This window comes from Nannospalax galili, unplaced genomic scaffold (assembly GCF_000622305.1).
Source record: "Nannospalax galili isolate Female #2095 unplaced genomic scaffold, S.galili_v1.0 scaffold805, whole genome shotgun sequence".
In the NCBI taxonomy this organism is placed as follows: Eukaryota; Metazoa; Chordata; class Mammalia; order Rodentia; family Spalacidae; genus Nannospalax; species Nannospalax galili.
In genome coordinates, this window is record NW_008353486.1 from 1,722,744 (window position 1) to 1,744,004 (window position 21,261).

A 21,261-nucleotide genomic window follows, 5' to 3' on the forward strand; every position below is an offset into this window, starting at 1 on the left:
CTTCCAGTATTATTTTTTAACTTACCTGAACTAGTAACAGATTTCTAAGATACTGCAAAAGTAGAACAAGAAAAGTCCGAACTGCCTTTACCTGCACACCCTCATGGTGGTGAAAATCAGAAGCAAGATATGATAGAATGTAATTTGTATAGTTCTATATCACTTTATCACATGATTCTGTTCAGGTAGCCACCACCACAGTCAACATACAGATCTCTATCAGCACAAAGAACTCCTTTAGGTGGTGTCCCTTAGCTCAGCAAGTGTCAAGCCCTGGGTTCGGGCTTGGGGGTGTCATAACAACACAGACCCAGAACAAAGACTGCTTTCTAGTCACTCCCTTCTGTACCACCGTCTGTTGCCCCTGGAACTTCCTAGTGTTAGCATTGTACTTGCTTTAACTCCTTCCTCCTCAGCAGGCCGTACTTGATTTGGGGAGATTAAGTGCTTATTTTAATCTGCCTATCATTGATACCCCTATTTTACCAAAACAATTGTTTACATCATAATATTAGACTTCCCAAAAGAACTAATTCATGTTTCTCTCCTACATGAAATAGTGTCTTTACCCAGAAAAAAAGTGAGTATGTTGTTATGATGGGGCCTCCTTACAGTAGACTAGTGTTAGCAATACCCCCAGAATATAAAGCCGGTATTTAAATCAGATCCAGTGAGATGCAGGTTATTTCCTTAAGTGTTGTCAACATTGGCAACAAAGGAAAAAATGGAAAGGGAGGAAAAGCAGCTCCCCTAAAAACCATTCTGACAGTGACGTGGCTTCCCATTTTACTTTTATGCTATGAAATTTTAAAACCTAGAATAATCAGTTCTGAGAATCGTTTTTAGTGCATTCTTTCAAAAATTCTCTCCAGGTATCAGAGTGCATGTAATGCCTGCATCTGGACGGCTGAGCAGGAGAGATACAAGTTCAAAATCAGCCTGAACAACATCAAGACTTTGTCTCAAATAAATAAATAAATAAATAAATAAATAAATAAATAAATACAGTCTACTATTGGATTTCAACCAATTTCTAAGTCAGAGAACTTAATGAAAAGAAATACCTGACCAGATATGGTGGCGCACACCTACATGCCTGTAATCTAACTATTTAAGTCTGAAGCAAGAGGATCAGAGGTTTGGGACCAGCCTTAACACACAAGACCCTGTCTCAAAAACATTAATTGGACTGGGGAGATAGCTCAGTAGGTAAGAGTGCTTGCATGTGCAAGCTATGAGGACCTGAGTTTGAATTCCCAGAACCTAGACAGATGTCTGTCTACTTATGTCACTAGGACCCCAGTGCTGTGCAGAGAAGAGACAGGAAGATCACTGCAGTTGGTAACCTGCAGCCTAGATCCATGTTCAGTGAGAGACCCTGTCTCAAAGGAATGAGGTGGAGAGTGACAGCAGAACACCCAGTATATCCTCCCCAACACATGTGCATACCTCTCGATAGATAGATAGATAGATAGATAGATAGATAGATAGATAGATAGATAGATAGATAGATAGATAGATAGATAGAAAGAATTAAATACCTAAAAATCAATACTTGGAAAAAATGTGTATCCTATTTATTGGCCCACAGTTTCTTTTGAACTTGGGAAACTTGTAAAGAACTAGAGACTTTGGACTTTGCACTTTCTGGTTTTATATGTAGGAGACAACTAAATTAATTATCAGAAGATCATACAGCTGATTATTTAGTGGTTACTCTCATCATAAACAATTCAAACCTTACTTTTGTACAGTACCTTCTCTGTTGCATTGTATTTTATCTGTTAATGTCACATGACTAGTTTTTAAAATAAATTTAATTGCTATATTTTTGGAAAAGTGTAATAAATCTAACCATTTAAAGCATGAATTGAGAAATATTGAAATAGAATCAGTCCATAAATTTGTTTGAAAATTTAAAGGTAGCTCCATTTGTTAGGTGCCAATTTTAATGCCAATGCAATATCAGTTTGTGTTAATGTTTTCAGGTAACCTGTAGGTACATTGTTGCCGTGGTCTAGTAACCATTTTTGTTTTGTTTTGTTTTGAGGATTCCTTACATTGCTACAACCTGTACTGATGAATTTTGCCTTTTGGTTCTCCACTCTAGGAGTCTCTACCACCCGTCCAGTTTGACTGGAGTAGCAGTGGCCTTACTAACCCCTTAGATGGTACGTCTCTCCGTAGAGTCTCTAGCACCAGAGCTAGAGCTAAGAAAGCTGCACAGTTCAGACAGACTTCTCTCTGCTGAGTTCCTTTTTTGTTTAAACGTAACTTCTTACTCTTATCTTTGGAAATTCAGGCTTTCTTTCTGAACGGTAATCACTTGAGAAACCAGCCGTTACTATTACCAACAGTATTAATGTTCAAATACTGGTAGTAATAACAAGGTAAAGTTTTAGTTTCTTTATCTTAAGTCAGGATTAGATAGTTTAAATGATATTTTAGCTAGGATATATTTATTTATTTTTAGTTTTACTTTATGGAATTTTCTTGGATAGAAAGTCTTGTGGCTGGAGGCTGCTTCAAAGCATAAAGCACAATCATTTACTTAACCAAAAGCAGTGTGCAGATAGATCTGTATTTATTGGCTCAAGTAGTTTGCAGCTTTAATAACATTTTGTAGAGTACTTTTATGCAAATGGAAAATGGTTTTCATGATTATTTTTTAAAACTTATCTACAAGTGCTAGCAGATCAGTTCCAGAGATCGTTGGTTTTGCTTATTAATTTAAAATCCTGAAAAAGTGATTTATGCAGGGTCTTTAAAATAACATGCAGTGCTAGCTGCTCAGGTTCATACAGTAGGTTTTCAGGGACCCTGCGATATAATTGCTGCCTCTCCTGTGCTTCTGAAGTTGTTGAAGCTGGTTATCTAGAGTACCCATTGCCGCAGTGGCAGTGGCTATGGAGCTTGCCTGTAGCTTGGGTCCTAGGACATCTGGGAATCACCAATTGACTTACATAGTGCTGAAGGAAAGCCTGGATGCACCTTTTGCTGTTGTCTAGTGTCTTCAGTCAAACCATCGTGCTTTTTATTAACAACTTCTTTAAAAAAATGTATACTATTTCTGATTTTTGCTGCAGAGTTAAAGGGGAACAGTACCGCTTGCACATCAGGATCGGCCCTTGTAACACTCTTATGTTACTTAAGTTAATGTGTTGGTACCTGTTCTGAAACTGACAGCTTTGTCATTCTTTCAAAAAAGCATTAAGTAGAAGCCAACATTGCTAACGCGACATTGTTTGGGGCATGTACTGATTTAATGTTGGGTTGAGATTAAAGTATTGTTTCCCTTTAATGAGTATGCCTTTCCCTCGTTCTTTCTGATACGGCTTTTCAGTTTTTACAGAAAGAACTGAACTTCTAACTAAAACCTAACAAAGTGTTACATTCTTAAATTGTACATGAGAATATGTACATGAAGTTAAATTGTTACTAGAAATGTCCTTAGTAATGAAAAACTAATACTGTACACATTGTTTTAATGTTGATTTTTTTAAGATGTGTAATGATACTAATTATAACCTGCATGTTCAAGTGTGTGTCTTACCCCTTTTTACACATAACCCCTCCTCCCTTGGCTTACCTTCTGTGTGGCTGCCTACCAACACGGTCACTGAATTTCAAGCTAGTGGAGGTTCCACTCTTCTGAACCTTGATTTCTTTGGGCCCGTGGATGACAGTAGCTCTAGCAGCAGCACCACAATCCCAGGTCAGCAGAGTGTTAAAACCACAATTCTAATTAATTCACTAAAAGCATGACCACACTTGACTTTCCTATAAACAAGGAAAATGTTGATTGCATTCTCTTTCTAGTACGTTTCTTTCATCTGTTTTATTTTCTAGTATCTGACTACAATCTATGTAAAATATATTTTTTAAAAAAACCTTCTCAGAGGGTAATATTGAAAGCTAACAATGGTTTCTAGGATACTATAGCCCTACTGTCCCTAGACGGTTAAAGATGGGACTTTTTTTTTCCACCCCTCTAAGGGGAAAATGTATTTATATGCTTATTTTTAAAGCATATGCTATAAAGCCATTGGGGGGGGGGAACTAGTTTAGAGATAGAAGAATATTTTAGTACACAAAGGTGACTTCAGATTGTTATGCCTGTAAAAATGTAACTTTTACAAATTCTAGCATTTTAATTAGTTGCTTATTAGTGCTGCTAAATATATAATTGATTCCAAAATGTTGGAGTCTAGCATGTAGTTAGTTATATAGTCTCACATAGAATGATTACTGTTTTTATGTGACTCTTAAATAGAAAACATACTTTTAGTTTCCATGGAGTTAAAAACATGTTAATAGTAGAAAGTAATTGCTGTGAGATAACTAAAGGCTAGACATTAAAACTTACTGGAATGCCTGTTAATGTTCAGCCCTACAAAAGTTCAGTTCATTGATCAAAGGACTAATGTACTTTGTCATTTTCCAACTGAATAAAAGATTAAAATTATATTGGCACTTTTATGTTTGCATTTTATTGGATATGATTTTAATGAGTCCCTGTTATCCCAAGTTGTGATCTGGTAATCATGCCCGTTGGTCATGAGGCAACCACTGGGGTGCTGTGTCAATGCTGCCTGGAATGCGTAGCCAGGATTCCCTTCTGTGTCCACTAGTGGGCCATTTCATAGCCAGTCTGGGTTCCTGAGAACCCAGCCACTCACTTCCAACCATTTATGAACCGTGATGATGTGTGGAGGAGTAACAAAGCCAGCTAAGGGCAGGCCTGGGCCCAGGATGCCCTTCTCTACATCTGGCTAGGGAGATCTGATCCTGCTACAGGGAAGCCTCACAGGGCTCTGGGATTAGAATGACAGATTTCTCAGATCTAAGCCCCTAGTTTTCATTTTCATTGTTTTCAAGATTTTTGCAAGCATATGAAAGACCACTCTGTATCTGGTGGAATTCTAGATGGTATTTTACTATTTATTTAAATTTCTTAATATATCTGATTTATGGAATAATCTAATGAGTCTGATATTCCATAATGCCTAATGGGGATAAAAGGGAAAAGCCAAACCCTTATAAATCATTTTCCTTATTTTACTAACTTAACAAAGATTAGTTACCAGTTTCAGTTTGCTCTCAGCTTCATTTGGTCATAGTCTGTACTGTCATTCAAATGAGGTCTTTTTTTTTTTTTTTTTTGGATATCTGAAACTTGGTTTAGATTGAAATTTTGCTTAAAAACCATTGATAGGAGCACAGATAAAGAAGTGCAGAGAGGAACTGGTAAGCAAGCTCAGGGTGCACACTGCAAGAGCAGGTGCTCCTGTGGAGGGGCTCAGAACTCAGCCTGGCCCCTGGCAGGCTCCGTCACTTTGGAACCTTCCAGTATTCCTGTTGAGATTTCCATCAGTGCTCTAGCTGCTGTATGAATCTGATCATGATAAATTTGCTTGGACTTCTTTTTATTGCTGCTGGGTTTGTTAAACTTCCCATCAAGCTCCAGGTACCAGCACCCTCCTTAGTATCCCATCTCACCACTCGTTTACACTTTTCCTCACTTGTTTATGGGAAAGTCATTCTGTCTTAGCTTGCGGTTAATTATCTTGTGTGTGATTCTTAGGAGGCTGGCATAGAACTTGGTTGGCTAACTTTAATTATGTAATTGAACTATGCCTCATTAGAGTTCTGTTTTTAAAAAATCTTCCATTAAAAAATTACTCTCCAGTTATTACTGTATGGCAGACAATTGTATCTGAAAATTTTAACCATAATTGTGGGTTTCAGACAGGTTTTTTTGTTTTGTCTTGTTTTGGGGGTCCTTCATGAAAGGGAAGGAGTGATTGAGGCTAGAGAGATAGTTCCTCCTGCCTCTGCCTCCTGAGTACTGAGAGCAAAGGCATGCATTGCCATGCCCGACCCTGAAAAGGTGACTTTTTATTGGTGTTTTGGGTTTTTTTCTTCTTCTTCAATCTGCCACTTTACTATTTGACCAAGTGGCTAGTATATAAACCCATCCAAGATTTTACTGGCACTTTCCTTTGCCAGTCAGAATGTACTTGTTTATTATGCATTATACATTATGTGTCATCTTAAATATTGTGGTTACTTGGAAGCTAACCTTTAACAGTGAAAAAGGGAAGTAGTTTGGGTTCATTTGGTCCGTATACAGACATCTACAGTTTCATACATTTTAACTGTGACCCATATACTTATTACAGAAAGAATCTTTTGAAATACACTTTGAAACTGCATTAATGAAATATCAAGAACTTGGGAGAGTCAACATACATCTTCTATAGCCTCCCTCCCTTGTTGGACGTGTAATCGTGGAAGCTGCTTTTGCTTGTTTAATTTCTATAAACATCTGAGATCTGTGCTTAAATATCTATTGGTCATCTACAGAGTTTGTTAATAAAGGAGAAAACTTGTTCATGCTTTTATTATGTTTTTGTCTAATCTTGTAGCCTTTTCTTAGAAAACCAAGCACATTCATGCACATCTGTAGTCCTGATGGAGGCAGGAGGGTGACATGAGCCCGGAGTTCAGGCCAGCCTGGGCAGTATTGTGTGGCCCTGTCTCAGAAGAAAGAAGAGCCAAAGATTGAAGGAGCTATAAAACACTCTTTAACTTAGCTTCCTTTTTAATTACTATAACTAGATATCTGGTCTTTGAACTACAAGATTTAGATTAGACTATAGAGCTATATTTACTCCTGGAGATAAGCACTTTCATTTTGTACAAAAATAGTGTTCTCACTCAATTTTTTCTGAAAACATTTTACCTTTTCCATCTCTTAGATGGAAATAACAGTGCAGTGTATTTTTAGTTACACTTTGATGCTTTGAATAATTGCTCATGTCCTTTAGTCATAAGATAGTTAAACTAACCAAATCATTTTCCACATTAGAGAATTTCTGTTAATCTCCAAGCCTTTGGTGTGGAAGAAAATACTGGAGATTTTTAAAAAATAAAAATAAAAATGGTTGAGCAGGTGAGGTGAGGGCAAGCTTCAAAATGAGGTTCATTGGCCAGTTTTAAAAATTGAGGAAGTTTCTGGGTGTGGTGACACACTTTTAATCCCAGAACTCTGGGAGGCAGATGCAGGTGGATCTCTTGAGTTTAAGGTCAGCCTGGTCTACAATAGTGAGTTCCAGGACAACAGGGAGACCTTGGCTTAAAGAAAAAAGAAAAAAAATGGGCATGTTGGAGGCCAGGTGCAGTGACTCGTGCCTATAATCCCAGCACTCAGAAAGCTGAGACAGAGGAATCACCGTGAGCCAAGGCCAGCCTAGGCCACAGGATCATGACAAAGCATATTCATTCTACATAAAACACTGGTAATGTAGCATAAGTGAGTGATAGAAATTCCTAAAGCATCTGTTACATAAAGTATTTATTCCAGAGTGGAATTTTTATGTTCTTTTTTTATAGACACTCCAAAGACCAGCATTTAATTTTAAAAATAAACACAAGGCCAGCCAGTGAGATAGCTCAGTGGGTGTTTGCTGACCAAGCCTGCCAATGTGAGTTTAATCCCTGGAACCCACATAAAGGTAGAAGGAGAGAACTGACTCCACAAAGTTGTCTGGCTTCCACATGCACGCTGTGGTTACACACGCGTGTGCGTGCGCACACACACACAAGTAATAAAACTTTAATGCAAAGTAAAATGCTACATAATCTGAAGATGAGTGGTGCTGTGAAAGACTCAGATGTTTATGGATACTGCTGTTGCATCTTGGATTGTAGCTTGCTAACTAACCCATGCAGCTTGCCATCACTGACTGTCATTTTATACTATAAGGTGTGGATCCCGAGTTGTATGAATTAACAACGGCTAAGCTGGAAGTCTCAACCTCAAGCCTCAGAGTGACTGATGCATTTGCAAAGCTCATGTCCACAGTAGAGAAGACAAGCACATCTACCAGGTAAATGCCTACTCTTCATTGTACCCAGCTTTGAATTCTGATTTTAAACAGACCAAAGGCAAAAACATGTAAGTGACAGTATTTCAGTGTATTAAACTGACTTCATAATAAATGGCTAAGCCCAGAAAATATTATTAAAGCATGTTTAGTTGTGAACTTTATTGGAAAGGACTGACAGATGAGGTTTTCCTTTTCCTCCCTCACCCCTTCGTAGAGAACAACCTGATTAAGTGTTGAGATCATTGTACCACTCAGGAGAATTCCCCCCTTGGTAATTACTGAGAAAAGCATTGTCAAGAAGCAGTTTCATGTTCCTAGTGTCACCGAAGCTAAAGTAGAACACACAGACCTTTCTTGTTTCCAGAGCTCTTGCTAAGGTGCACCGGATCCTGATATATCAAGCATTCCTTTACCACACTTGCTGGGAGTCTGTTTAGGGACAGTTCTCTCTTGGTGTTGGAACCAGAGACAAGGGATGTCACTTGGACCTTGTGTTTAGGATTCTGGAAACCTTGAGTTTGACACAATTAGCCATTAGAATAATCCAATGATTTGACATGTTAACCAACAAAATAAGTCAGTTCCTAGTAGAAGGGCAGTGTGGACAGAATATCATGAGTGCAAGAGCAAATATCAGGTAGTTAACATTTCAGCTCTGCTTCCCAAGTCCATGCTTCGCCAACATTTTAAAGAGGTGGTACATGGCCAGGCATGGTTTCATACTCCTTTAATCCCACCACTAGGGAAGCAGAGGAGGTGGGTCTCTGTAAGTTCCAGGCCAACCTGGTCTACATAGGGAGTTCTAAGCCAGCTGGGGCTACAGGGAGACCCTGTCTCAAAAAAACCAAAAAAAAAAAAAAAAAAAAAAAAAGAGGTGGTACATGGTGGCACACTCCGTTAGTCCCAGCACTTGGGAGGCACAGTCAGGTACACTAATGTAAGTTCGAGGCCAGCCTGATCTATATAGCAAGTTGTAGTCCAACTGGAGCTACAGGGAGAGCCTGTCTCAATAAATAAATAAAAATAAATCAATGAACAAACACACACACATATAATTCTTCCATAGGGGAGGAAAATCCATTTCTTCTTTACAGTGTTAGTTTAAGTAATCACAATGTCTTTTATTGGCTTGGAGGTCTGGAGGGGTGTTGACACAGGGTCTCCCTATAGCCCCAGCTGGTCCAGAACTCAGTATGCAGACCAGACTGGCCTCGATTTCAGAGAGATTCACTTGCCTACCTCCCAATACTAAAAGGTGATCACAATGTCTTTGAAACTTGTGTGTTTATGTCTACTCAGCTGTTATTACAATTTTGAAAAGCTGCTGTTATTCAGTGTATAATTGTAGATACCCTTGACTTTTCTGGAGAATAAATTTACAGCATGTAGGACCTTTTTGTCTACAGATCCTCTCCATTCCTATCATTGCCCTATGTTGTCATAGTATGCCGTCAGGTAATGCCAACCTGCCTACTAAACGAGCCTTTTGTAACTGCAGTTATTGTAGAATTTATGCTTGATTTTTTAAAATTATTTTTATTTTATGTCTATGAGTATGCTGCCTGCATATATGTAAATGTACTTACATGTAAGTGTACTCATGTCATTCAGTGGTCAGAAGAGGGCATCAGATTCCCGTGGAACTGGAGTTGTGGACAGTTGTTAGCTGCCATGTGGGTACTGGGAACCAAACCCCAGGTCCTCTGCAAGAGCAGTCAGTGCTCTTAACCACTCCACTCCAGCCCCCATTGTACTTGATTTGTAAAAACAAACACTTGATACCTTTATTGTCTGGACTTTAACCTTGTTTCTGGGACAGTCCTACTGTTCTCTCTCTCTGATCTAAACTGTAGTAGATTTAGATTTTGGAGTCCCAGCAATGAGGACTCATCCTTGCTGCCAGTAGGAGGAGCTCTAAACCACACTGTTAGCTATGGTCCTTCATTTTTTTAACTCATCCCTGAGATATATTACATTCTCCAACCCCTTACTACTTTTAAGTTTTTCTCTCATCTTCATCTTCTTCTAAACTAAAAGAATCAACTAAAATGTAGCATTTGTTCTGGAGGAAAGCTGTAGTTGCCAGAGAGCTATTCTAATAATTTTTATCTTTTGTTTTTGTTTTGTTTTTTTTGAGGTGCTGGAGTGCAAACTCAGGCCTTGCACATTCTAGGCAAGCGCTCTACCACTGGACTACATTCTCAGACCCAGTTTAATATTGAAAACAAGTTGCTAACTTTGGATTTCTTTCCTTTTTTTTTTTTTTTGAGCTTGTTTAAGACAAGGTTCTCCCCTGGAACTTGCTATGTAGACTAGGCTGACCTTGAACTCACAGAGATTTACCTGCCTCTGCTTCCCAAGTGCTGGGATTAAAGGTGCGCCATCACACCCAGCTTATATTTCATTTTTGAAGAATACATGTTATTTGAAAATAATGAGATGCTAGCTGGGCATGGTGACGCATGCCTTTAGTCCCAGCACTTGGGAGGCAGGGGCAGGCAGATCTCTGTGCATTCAAAGGCCAACCTGGTCTATATAGTGAGTCCTAGGCCAACTGCGGTTACACGGAGACCCTGTGTCCAAAAGACCCAAAAATAAAGTACAAAAAGAAAATAGTGAGAAGCTGTGGCTGGAGAGATGGCTCAGTGGTTAAGAGCACTGGCTGCTCTTACAGAGATTCCAGGTTCAATTCCTAACACAAACATGGCAGCTAACAGCAGTCTGTAACTCCAGTTCCATGATCCAATGCCCTCTCTGGCTTCTGTGGGCATTGCATGCATATGATACAAAACCTTTATACTCATAAAATAAAAATAAATCAAAAACATTTTTAAATAGTGAAAATAGATACCCATAATCCCTGATAATAATATTTAAAAATCTTATACTATGAAATATCACCATGAGAAGCTGGAGAGAGGGCTCAGCAGTTAAAAGCACTGGCTGCTCTTGTAGAGGATTCAGGTTCGATTCCCAGCACTCGCATGGTGGCCAACAACTGTCTGTAACTCCAGTTTCGTGGCATTCAGCACCTTCTTCTGACCTTCATGGACATAGCACAACACAGATACATTTACACACATTCAGGCAATACACTCATACACATAAAATAAAAATAATAAATTACAATAAAACATTTAAAATATCACCATAAGTGGTTTGAGGTATTTTTGTTGTTTTGGTTTTTTCAGAAATGGGGTTGTTTTATTTTGTTTGGCAATGCTGGGGATTAAACCCAAGGCCTAATGCATGCTAGGCAAGTATATCCCAGCCTTCCATGAGGGATTCTTAATTGTACAGAGAAGAGACAGGCAGGTGGCATGTATAACTTCAAAAGGCTTTTCAGCATCTTGCTCTTTAGTACTTGCTTCCTTTTTGTTTTATTAAATAAAATACAGAAAGTGAAGCTTGCCAGAATCTTCTTGGCTGTTGACAGTGCACAGAAAGTAGAATGGTAAAGCTTTGTGAGGAACTGTGGGAGCAGAATGGGTTAGAAGAGAAGTTGAAGTGGGTGTGCTGATGCAGCCTGTGATCTTAGCACTCAGGAGCCTGAGGCAGGAGGATCACAAATTTAAGATCAGCCTAGGCTACACATCTAGACCCTGTCTAAGGAAGAAGAAGCAGTAGCTGAAGCAGAGGACGAAGTTTGATGTAGAGCAAGCAATACCTCACACTCTCTGTTCTCTTCTTTTTAAATGACATTTATTTATTGGGGGAGGTATGCTCCAGCCTCCGTGTACATGTGGAGGTCAGAGGACATCTTGGAGGAGTCATTCTCTCCTTTTACTATGTGGGTCTTTGGGATCAAACTCAGGTCATAAGCTTGGTGGCAAGCACCTTTACCCTCTGAACTATCTTACTAGCCCCTCACACACATTCTTCAAAAGATCCTTTGAATATGTGAAGAAATATGATGTGGTCCTCTCTTGTCAATACATAGGTTGTAATTTCTCACTTTTTTGTTGGTTTCTTTGTAGTGGGTGTTTTGACCTCTATTTCTGACCTGAGCCAATTCACCCTAATAGGCAACCTGGTGGTCCTCCACTCTTGGGAGGTCACTGCATTGATGCTAAAGCTAGTGTGGACACCAGATCACATGACATGCTGCATGCAGCCCAGAACTCCTGGACTCAAGCAATACCCCTGCCTCAGCCTCCCAAGTAGCTGGGACTACAGGTGTGGCCCCCCCATGCCTGGCTGAAGTGGATTTTTTGTTGGTTTGTTTGCTGCTACTGTTCTGGGGTTTGAACCTAGACCTTACACATGCCAGGTCTAGACTGAGGTACATCACCAGCCTTCACTTTGTCTTTTAAAGAAATGTGAGTTCTTTTTAAAATAGTTCCATCTTTTTGCTTACCTTTCCTAATATGGAAAAGGTTGTTTTCTAATTTAAGTAGTGGGTGGCTGGCTGGCTAATAGCACAAAATGGCCTCTAACTTAAGTCTATAAGGACTAGCGGTTAGCAGGAATACTGTGCGGTCTTTTTGTTTTTACTATTTTACTGATGTAAAAACTCACATATAGGGGCTGGAGAGATGGCTCAGAGGTTAAGAACACTGGTTGTTCTTGCAGAAGACCCAGGTTCGAATTCCAGCACCTATATGGCAACTAACAACTGTCCGTAACTCCAGTCCCAGGGGATCCGACAGCGTCTTCTGACCACTGCGGGCATTGCACAACATGGGTGCACTTACCTGCATGCAGGCAATACATGCATACATATAAAAGAAAAATAATAAAATATTTTTTTAAAAAACATCACATATAAAATCTACCTTTCTTGAAAATATAATTCACTGGTTTTTAATTTGTTCACATGTTTTGCAACTATCATTAATTTCAGAAAATTCTTCTCATACTCGGTCCCGGACATCCCTGTACCCATCAGCCATCACTCCTTCCCCTAATTCCAACCAGCAGCCAACCTGCTATCTGTATGTTTTCCTAGTGCATTGCTGGTGGGGCAGGACAGTTGTTTAGTTTGAGGGTTTTTTTGTTTTTGTTTTCAGTCCACACTAAGTTCAGCATCAATATAATGACCTCCCAAGAGTTGGGGAGCACCAGGTTGCCTGTGTTGGGGTGAACTGACCCAGGTCAGAAATGGAGCAGATCAAAAAATGCAACACATAGAGAAAGGCTCATTCCTGGTGCTCTCTGGCCAGCCAACCTTGCCTGCTTAGTTAGCTCCAGGCCAGTCAGAAACCCTTTATCAAAAAACAAAAACAAGGGGCTGGAGAGATCGCCCAGTGGTTAAGAGGACTGACTGCTCTTGCAGAGGACCTGGGTTCAATTCCCAGCACCCACATGGTGGCTATGAATGGTCCTTAACTCCAGTTCCAGGGGAATCCGACGCCCACTTCTGATGTCTGCGGCATTGCATGACATGGGTGCACTCACATACATGCAGGCAATACACTCATATGCACAAAATAAAAATAATAAAATATTTTTAATTTTTTTAAAGGACCTGGCACAATGTCTGACCAACAGCAGGCATTAAATAAATGGTCACTCAGATGCCCTGAGCAGGCCAGGAGTCAGAGAGGAGGGCTGTGCTGGAAACAGGATCAGTACAGTATAGCCAAAGCTCATGGGCCCTCACCTCCCCCTCCACTCGGCTCAGCCAGGCCTCACCTCTTCCACATTGACATTCTCCTTGGCACTGGTCTCAAACAGCTGGATCCCCATCTGCCCTGCAAATTTGTAGGCATCCTCTGTCTCCACCACCTTCCGCTCAGGGTCATCGTTCTTATTGCCCACTTTAAGACAAAGCACAGTCAGTCACCCAAAGAAGCACCAGCTGCTGCCCTCCCACTGTCCCTACCCCTGGGATCTAGCCTCACCTAATATTCGGCACACATCATCACAGTTCTGGTTGATTTCATGAAGCCACCGCTTGACGTTGACAAAGGACTCGGCACTGGTGACGTCGTAAACCACAAAAACCAACTTGTATTTAAAAAAAAAAAAGAAAAAGAAAAATATAAGAAATTATATATTGAAAAGGAAGAACCACGTCCTATTTTCCTGAAGTTTTTGCCTAGTGATAGAGTATGCTTAGCATACACAGCTCTGGGTTTGAACCCCAGCACAGCGTGGGGGGTTGGGGGTTGGGGGAAGAAGGGAAGGAGAAGCAGGCAAGCTCAGACTTGCCTTAAACTCAGCGTTCTCCTTCCTCAGCCTGCCAGGTCTGGGATTACAGATGTATGCCATCACACTGGGCTTCATGGATTACAGATGTGCACTGCCACACTGGGCTTTGTGGCCTTTTGTGTCCAGATTCTTTCACTTATCATTATGTTTTATCCATTTTTATGGCAAAGTATTGGTATTCCTTTTTTAGCTGCATAATATTCCATTGTTTGGAAATAACACATTTTGTTTCACCCTAATCAGTAAACATTTGTTTTTGCCTTTCTTCTGGTTTGTGTTAATTTTGAAACAGGGTTGCATGTAGGCCCACTGGCCTTGAACTCCTGATCCTCCTGTGCCCAGCTCCAGATGGCTAGAATCACATAGATGCCAGCTGTTTTTACATTTTAACTATTCTGAGTATGTTGCTATGAACATTTGCATATAGGTTTTTTTGTGTGTGAGCAAAGTTAGGAAGATTTTATACCTTTTCTTCTAGTAGTTTTACAGTTCCAAGTCTTACATGTATAGGTCTTTAATGCATTTTGAATTAATTTTAGTTCATAGTGAAGAGAGGGAGGGAGGGATCCCATCCTGGATTTGGTGCCTAGTTGTCCCAGCACTGTTGCTTGAGCAAATCATTCTTTCTTCCCCTTTTGAAAGGTTTGACGTGTTTGTTTTGGGGTGAAAAGGTGAACTGGCCTCCTTTCTGGACCCTCCATTGCATTCTACTGCAAGAATCAGTCTTTGAGGGCACTGAAGAGCAAATCAGATCACTGCTGCGATACAACCATTTCAAATTCTCAAGCATTTTTAATAAGAATAGCTCACATAAATGTCTGCAGACAAGTGCACGAACTATAAATTGTAAATCTTTTAAAAACTTTTAAATATGTCTTCATAGTGCCTCCAGATAGTACCTCTGTGGGGGAAAAAAAACAAAACCCAGGATCCATCTTTACAAGTTGTTTTTTTGGTTAAATATTTTCCTTGCTTTTTTTCTCCCAAGCCCAAACCATACTGTATAAATGGGCAACTCCACGTAGCAGTAGTTGTATTTATTAGTATTCCATCAAGCGGTGTTCACTGTGTTCTCTAGTCCCCCGTCCTGTAAATTGGGGGTTCTGTCTAAAGGCTTGCAGATGCAGGGTAAACATCTTGCCTGCAGTGCATCGCAGGTCTTCCTCCGTAGCAGAAGGCACCTGGCATCTGACTGACTGCGTGCGTTACCAGTGACACTAAGGTTGGCCTTTTCCACAGTTTCGTTTGAGATTAGAGAGGAGTGCTGGAATGCTGCCAATATCTACTTTTTCAAGCGTCAGTCTAATGGTTCTACTGTTTGAGTGCAACTCAGATGCAAATTTAACTTTTTAAATGTAGAATTTCTACATTTAGGTACTAGAACTGAGTTGAATATTGATCCATCTGCTGATACATTTACCATAAAAGAGAACTGGGCTTTTCGTAGTCAGTTTCAGATGATCTTTGGTCTGAAATTAATTTGTATGTCAGTATGATTTGTGTGGCTATAATTATCCGTTAAATGTATTTAGCAGCCTGGAAAAGTAGTTTAGATAGCATTGTGTGCTCTGGCCACGTTTGTTGTTCATTTGGATGGCCTTCTGCTTACCTGGTAGGACAGGCTGGCTCACTGAGAGTTTTGCCTATCTGTGATCAGCTCAGACTGCTCACCTAGGAGTGAGGTAATAGCCTGTAAGATTTAGAGATTGCCTCCCCTGGGTCCCACCTACATACAGCTCTCGTGCTGCTGCCCGCACCCAGCTTGGCTGAGGGCCTTCTCTCCTGGAATTCCCCACTGGGATGAGGAAAGCCTGAGGTTAAAATGACTTACCATGCCTTCGCCACTCCTTTTATGTTGATTGAGGTAACTGGTAGTTTCGCAGAGGGCAGGGGAAAGTCCATTTGGGCGGAATATTATCAGGACTTCAGCACTGTACTTACCTAGTTACATTTGAAAATTATGCCTGGGTAGATGTGTAAAGGTTTGAGCTATCCATATGTTCATGTGAGTATCTGTATGTGCGTGCCTAATTGAATGAGCACAGGAAAGCAAACCATGTGCTGTTGTTCATGCAGCAGTTAACAGAACAAAGGTTCTCAGGTACCTAGGGCTGCTACCCACAGATCTTGAGAGTGAACTGTTTTTCCCAGTTAGCCCACATCACCCATTAACACGCTTGTCTTTTCTCACTTGTTGATAGGAAGCCGAAAAGAGAGGAGCACCTGAGTGAGGAAGCTGTCAGGGTGATCGCCAGCCTTCCTGACTTATCATTCATGCATGCCAAGGTGTTGATGTTCCCAGCCACCTTAACACCTTCCACAAGCTCCCAGGAACAAACAGACTGACAGCTGTTGGACTGGACGGTTCTAAATACTTTTCCTCCATCCTTTCCCTACCATCAAAAGCATACCTGCTATAATTAAAAAAATCAAGTTCAGCTGATTTGTTGGTAAGCCACCCTAGAAAGGTATACATATGATGTATATTTATTTACATACTGAAGTCCTAAATTTATATTAGAAACAAAATGTAAATAATCAGGGGATGACCATTTTTGAAGATTTACTCTTTTTGTGTTGCTGGGGTGTATACATCTTTGTCTTTGTGAATACACTGGTGGTGTCCTTCTTTAAAAAAAACTTTTGAAATAAAAAAAGAAAATTAAACCTCCAATCTCTGCTGTCTGAGATCCCCGTGGTACTTCGTGGATGCTCTGAACGTGCTCTTCTTCCTGTCGTGTGTTGGACTACTTTTACTATCGTAAAAAGCTCCAGAATCCATTTGATTTTTCATTTTGTGTGTGATGGGTTTGTTTCAGATCTGGCTTTCGTTAACATCTTTGGTCTCTTTTTTAATCTTTTCAATCTGGCATATTGCTGTTTGAACTTCTGCAAAGGTAACATCATGGTCTGCTCTCTGGTTATGGGGTCTGGATCACTGTTGGAATTTGATTGGAATGGGTTAAAGATTGTGCCTCTTCTAAATTAGCTTCATTTGGAAAAGGACCAAATTATATGAATGTCTTAATGAAATTTAATTGTCACTGATTTGTTGTTGTTGTTGTTGTTCTGTCATACCACTATTTTTTTGAGGATTTTGCACAGTGTAAAATGACATAATCATAGATTGCTATGGTTTAGGCTGTATATACAGTGAAAACTATGGATTTTAAATGTTCGGGGAAATTCCTATGGAAAAGAGAGAGAGATGTAGAAGAACCTCTAACAGGGTTAATGTGCATGCCCAAGGTTGTCTGAGAGTTCATTGCGTAAATTTTCTTTTAGCTTATACAAAAATAAAATAATTTAAAATAAATTTAGCCTATTGTCTTTGTACTTTAGTATCTGAGGAAAAATAATACATTTGGATGAGAAGTTTTGCTCAGAATTAATGACTTTTGTTCCAAAGAAAGTCATTTGGTAGGCCTTCTATTTGGTTGAAATCAGGAAGAATTAGAATCTGGCGTCTAAGAGTTGGATCATAGCCCACAAAACAGCTCTGTAAGTAGGATGCTTGCCACAAGCCTGACCATCTGAGTTTGCTCCCTGGAGTCCAGATGGTGGAAAGAAAGACCTGACCCGACAGTTGTCCTCTAACCTCCACATGCCCCCCTCCCAGCCCCAGCACATAATTTTTAAAAAATTCTTTATTTTTATTCTATGTGTGTGTGTTGCCTGCATATATGTAAGTGCCCTGTGTGCATACAGTGCCCACAGAGACCAGAAGAGGGCATTGCATCCCCTGGAACTGGAGTTACAAACCACCATGTGGGTGCTAGGAACCAAACCCAGGTCCTCTGCAAGCTCTTAACTGCTGAGCCATCTCTCCAGCCCTCCAACACAGTGTTTTAAAAGAATTGAATGGGGCTGGAGAGATGGCTCAGTGGGTAACATGCTTGCCACATAGGCCTGACAACTTCCCTGTAACCCCAGTGCACCTACAGGAAATGAAGGTCAGTACACTATAGGAAATGGGAGGTGGAAAGGTGGGCAGGAGATTACTGTCCTTAAATGTTTGTCAGAAGAAAGTCGCACATTTCCTAAGGAATAAGCTGCCAGTGAAGGACCGCCCACCTTGCCCACTAGGGGAATGTTCCAGTGGGGGGCGGGGGTCCAGGCTTGACACCAGTGACAGATCCCCGGGTACCAAATTATGACATGAGCCACTGGAATACTCTGAGGGTGGTGTAAATGTGGCCTAGAGTGACATGATGCGTCTCCAGTTAAGCATCCTCATACCACTTCCCCACTTTTTCAGAGAAGACTGTCCTTGCAAATAAAAGTTCCTAGTGCCCTGGAGTCTTTTTAATGGAAGAGATAGCCAAGATATCCCCAGAGGAATTTTAATGAGCGTGTTTATTATCTGTGCTCTCATGAGAAAGTTAATCAACCTCTGAGCCTGAGTTATAGTAACTCTGGATATGAGAATGGTACTTAGAGGTCTATGTCTTAAGGAAAAGATGTGCATGTTTGTAATCCAGCACTAGAGGCTAAGATGGGAAGAACCTGAGTTTGGGGCTAGCCTGAGCTACATAGCTAGCTCCTGTCTCAGGGTAATAATTGTAGAGACTCAAACAAAAGGTATTAGGACACTTGTCACATTAGGTAGACAGCCCATAAACAGTATCTGGCAGAGCTGCAGCAGAGCCTATGGAAGGAGCTCCTGAGGTCCAAGCAGCAGCCACAGAAGGGGCCACTTCACAGAACAGTGCAAGCATGAGAACTTGTTTTAAAGTGCTAGCTGGCCCCATTTTAGTGACTCAGAGTGGATTCGGCTATAACCACTTCTAAATAAACCAGACTTCCTTCTGTTTGTCTTACTGGTGTTTGCTATTGTAATCATAACAGGTGATAATACTGGATCGTCCTAGGTTAAAGTCAGTGCTCTAGGCTGAGGACCAGAAAGGCTGCACTTTGCAACTGTCAAGCCTCAAGTAACGCCAAAAGGCAGTCAGCTCTGGTAGGACCTTGAACATCTCCCTGGGATCTCGGTTAAGGGAGAGTGCCAGTCCAGCCTTCCCTAGCCATCCGTGCTGCTGGCCACCACTATCCACTTAACCTTTCTCAGTCAACCAGGAGGACCCTGGAGAGTGAGAATGGAGAAGTCAGCTCTCCTCCCCAGGGTCTCATCCCACTTCATAGCCAAGTACAAAGAGCCGTGGGAACTGCAGCCTGATCCAGAGTGGGGAGAGGAAACTGCTAAGCTCAGTTGCATTGTTGCTTCTCTTTATGAGTCATTTCCTAGAGAACTGCCCTCTCCCTGATGGTGCATTTTATTTAGAACTTGCTATCTATCCATTTTTTCTTATTTCTTGAATCAGGATTAGGCTTGGTTACTGCATTCTGTAGGATAAAACCCATCTTGTCACATTCCCATTTCTCTGTGGCTGTTACAATTAAAAGGGTGGTATCCAACATATTATATTAATTACTACACTTTCTGCAAGGTGCACAGTGGCTCCAGTTGAAGTCATCTGGCTGGAACATAGTTGTAGTGTTCCATCCAGGAAAGCTACCTGAAAGTAAATGGATTATGGTAGTAAGAAAGGAAAGGACAGGGTAAGTCAGCCAGATGTCTGGGCTGCACAGCTTTTAACTTCGCAGCCAACTAAAGTATTTCATTAGAAAGTCATACACTAGAAATGAATTTCAAAATCATTGTAGGTGGAAAGGAATGTGTCAAGGGCAGTATAATCCCCAGGGGGCTTAGGGGACCAAATGTTATGATGATCATGGGTAGGGTAAATTAGATAGGAGTTGCATGTTAAACACAGCTTGTACCCAGCCAATGACTCAGCCAGTAAAGGCACTTGCAGCCAAAACTGACAACCTGAGTTCAAGCCCAACCCACATAATGGAAGGAGAGACTAAATCTCTAAAGCTGTCCTCTGACCTTCACACATGTGAGGAGGTGTGCGTGCACTCACGCACATACACATAAATATGGCAAATGTTTAATTTTTTAAATAGTTCTGTCACTAACCAGCCCTAAGAATAAAGAGCCGTTCTGTCTCCAGCCTGCATCTATCTCAGCGAGGGTTAGTCTCATCTTCATCACAATATTTCCTCTGTAGAATCTTTGAGCAAGTAGCTATGAGACACCCAGCATGGTGGTGTGTGTCTGTGATTCCAGCACTCGGAAGGCAAAAGGCAGGAGCCTGCCAGTTTGTAGCCAGCTAGCACTAAACACTGAGACCCTGGCTCAAAAAACAAGAAAAAACAGCTACTAAACATCCTGGGTAGAGCCCTCAGCCTCCCTTCTCCTTGCTGCCACCACTGGCCAGCCTCACACAGAAGTCCAGAACTCCTGCATTAGGCCTCATGCACCATGCATGAATCCCCACATACCCTTGTTCCCGCCGCCCTTGTGAGGCCCTATCTCCCTGCATCCTGTATTCGCTCCTGCCCTGCTTCCCTGCCTCACCCCTCATCCTGTGGACCTGGAACCCTGTCAATTATGCTTCCTATACAACCACTTCTCCCTGAATTCAGACCCACTCATCTTGCCTGACTTCTGCCCCAGCTTCCACATGACGCATCTGCCTTCTCCCAATCCAATCTTCTGCTGTTGCTAATAGAGTGTTCTTTTCTGTAGCCTTTCCTGCCCCCCACCCCCACCTCCCGATCCTCTGGACAAAGTCCTAACCTCACCATATTACCCAGACCTGAGCCCTGCCTCATCTCTACACTGTGGCCGCCTTGCTGCCTACCAGATGCCCCAGTACCTGGCCCAACCAGCCCCTCACCCAGGAAAATCTCCATATTCTTTAACCAGTGGCTTTTTCTCTGGAAACCTGCCTAGGTCGCCCCCACTAGACAGAGGTGGCCTTCCAGCTTCCCAGAGTTCTTTGCAAACCCTTCTGGCCACAATAACACAATAAAACTAGTTACACTCATTAAAGAGGGTGTTGTGGTTTGAAACTGAAATGTCGCCCACAGGCTCGTGTTTGCATACTTGGTCCCCAGGGTTGGTGCTAACTTGAGATGCTCTGGAAACCTTGGGAGGTGGGACTTACCTGGGGGAAGAGGGTCGCTAAGCGTGGGCCTTTGAAAGTTGTGGCCTGGTCCCTGGTCCTGCCTCACTCTCTGCTCTCTGATCCACAGGAATTTGAATAACCTTTACCACATACACCTGCCATATCTTCCCCACCATGATGGACTGGAATACTCTGGAAGCTTGAGTCAGAATAAGTCTTCCCTTAGATTGTTCCTGTCC

At 41.3% G+C, this 21,261-nt stretch overlaps 1 protein-coding gene across 3 annotated transcripts in view; it reads left to right on the forward strand.

Moving 5' to 3' along the window:
- Aftph (aftiphilin) overlaps positions 1 to 17,361 on the forward strand; it is a 71,908-nt gene extending 54,547 nt beyond the window's left edge. The window contains exons 7-10 of one of the 3 annotated variants that reach the window (XM_008850635.3): positions 2,111 to 2,171; positions 3,632 to 3,715; positions 7,769 to 7,892; positions 16,247 to 17,361. In XM_008850635.3, coding sequence (XP_008848857.1) covers positions 2,111 to 2,171; positions 3,632 to 3,715; positions 7,769 to 7,892; positions 16,247 to 16,391 — 414 coding nt within the window. In that variant the 3' untranslated portion in view covers positions 16,392 to 17,361. The remainder of the gene's footprint in view (positions 1 to 2,110; positions 2,172 to 3,631; positions 3,716 to 7,768; positions 7,893 to 16,246) is intronic. The other 2 variants (XM_008850636.3, XR_003846693.1) reach the window with 2 other exon arrangements.
- The last annotated feature ends 3,900 nt before the right edge of the window (positions 17,362 to 21,261 follow it).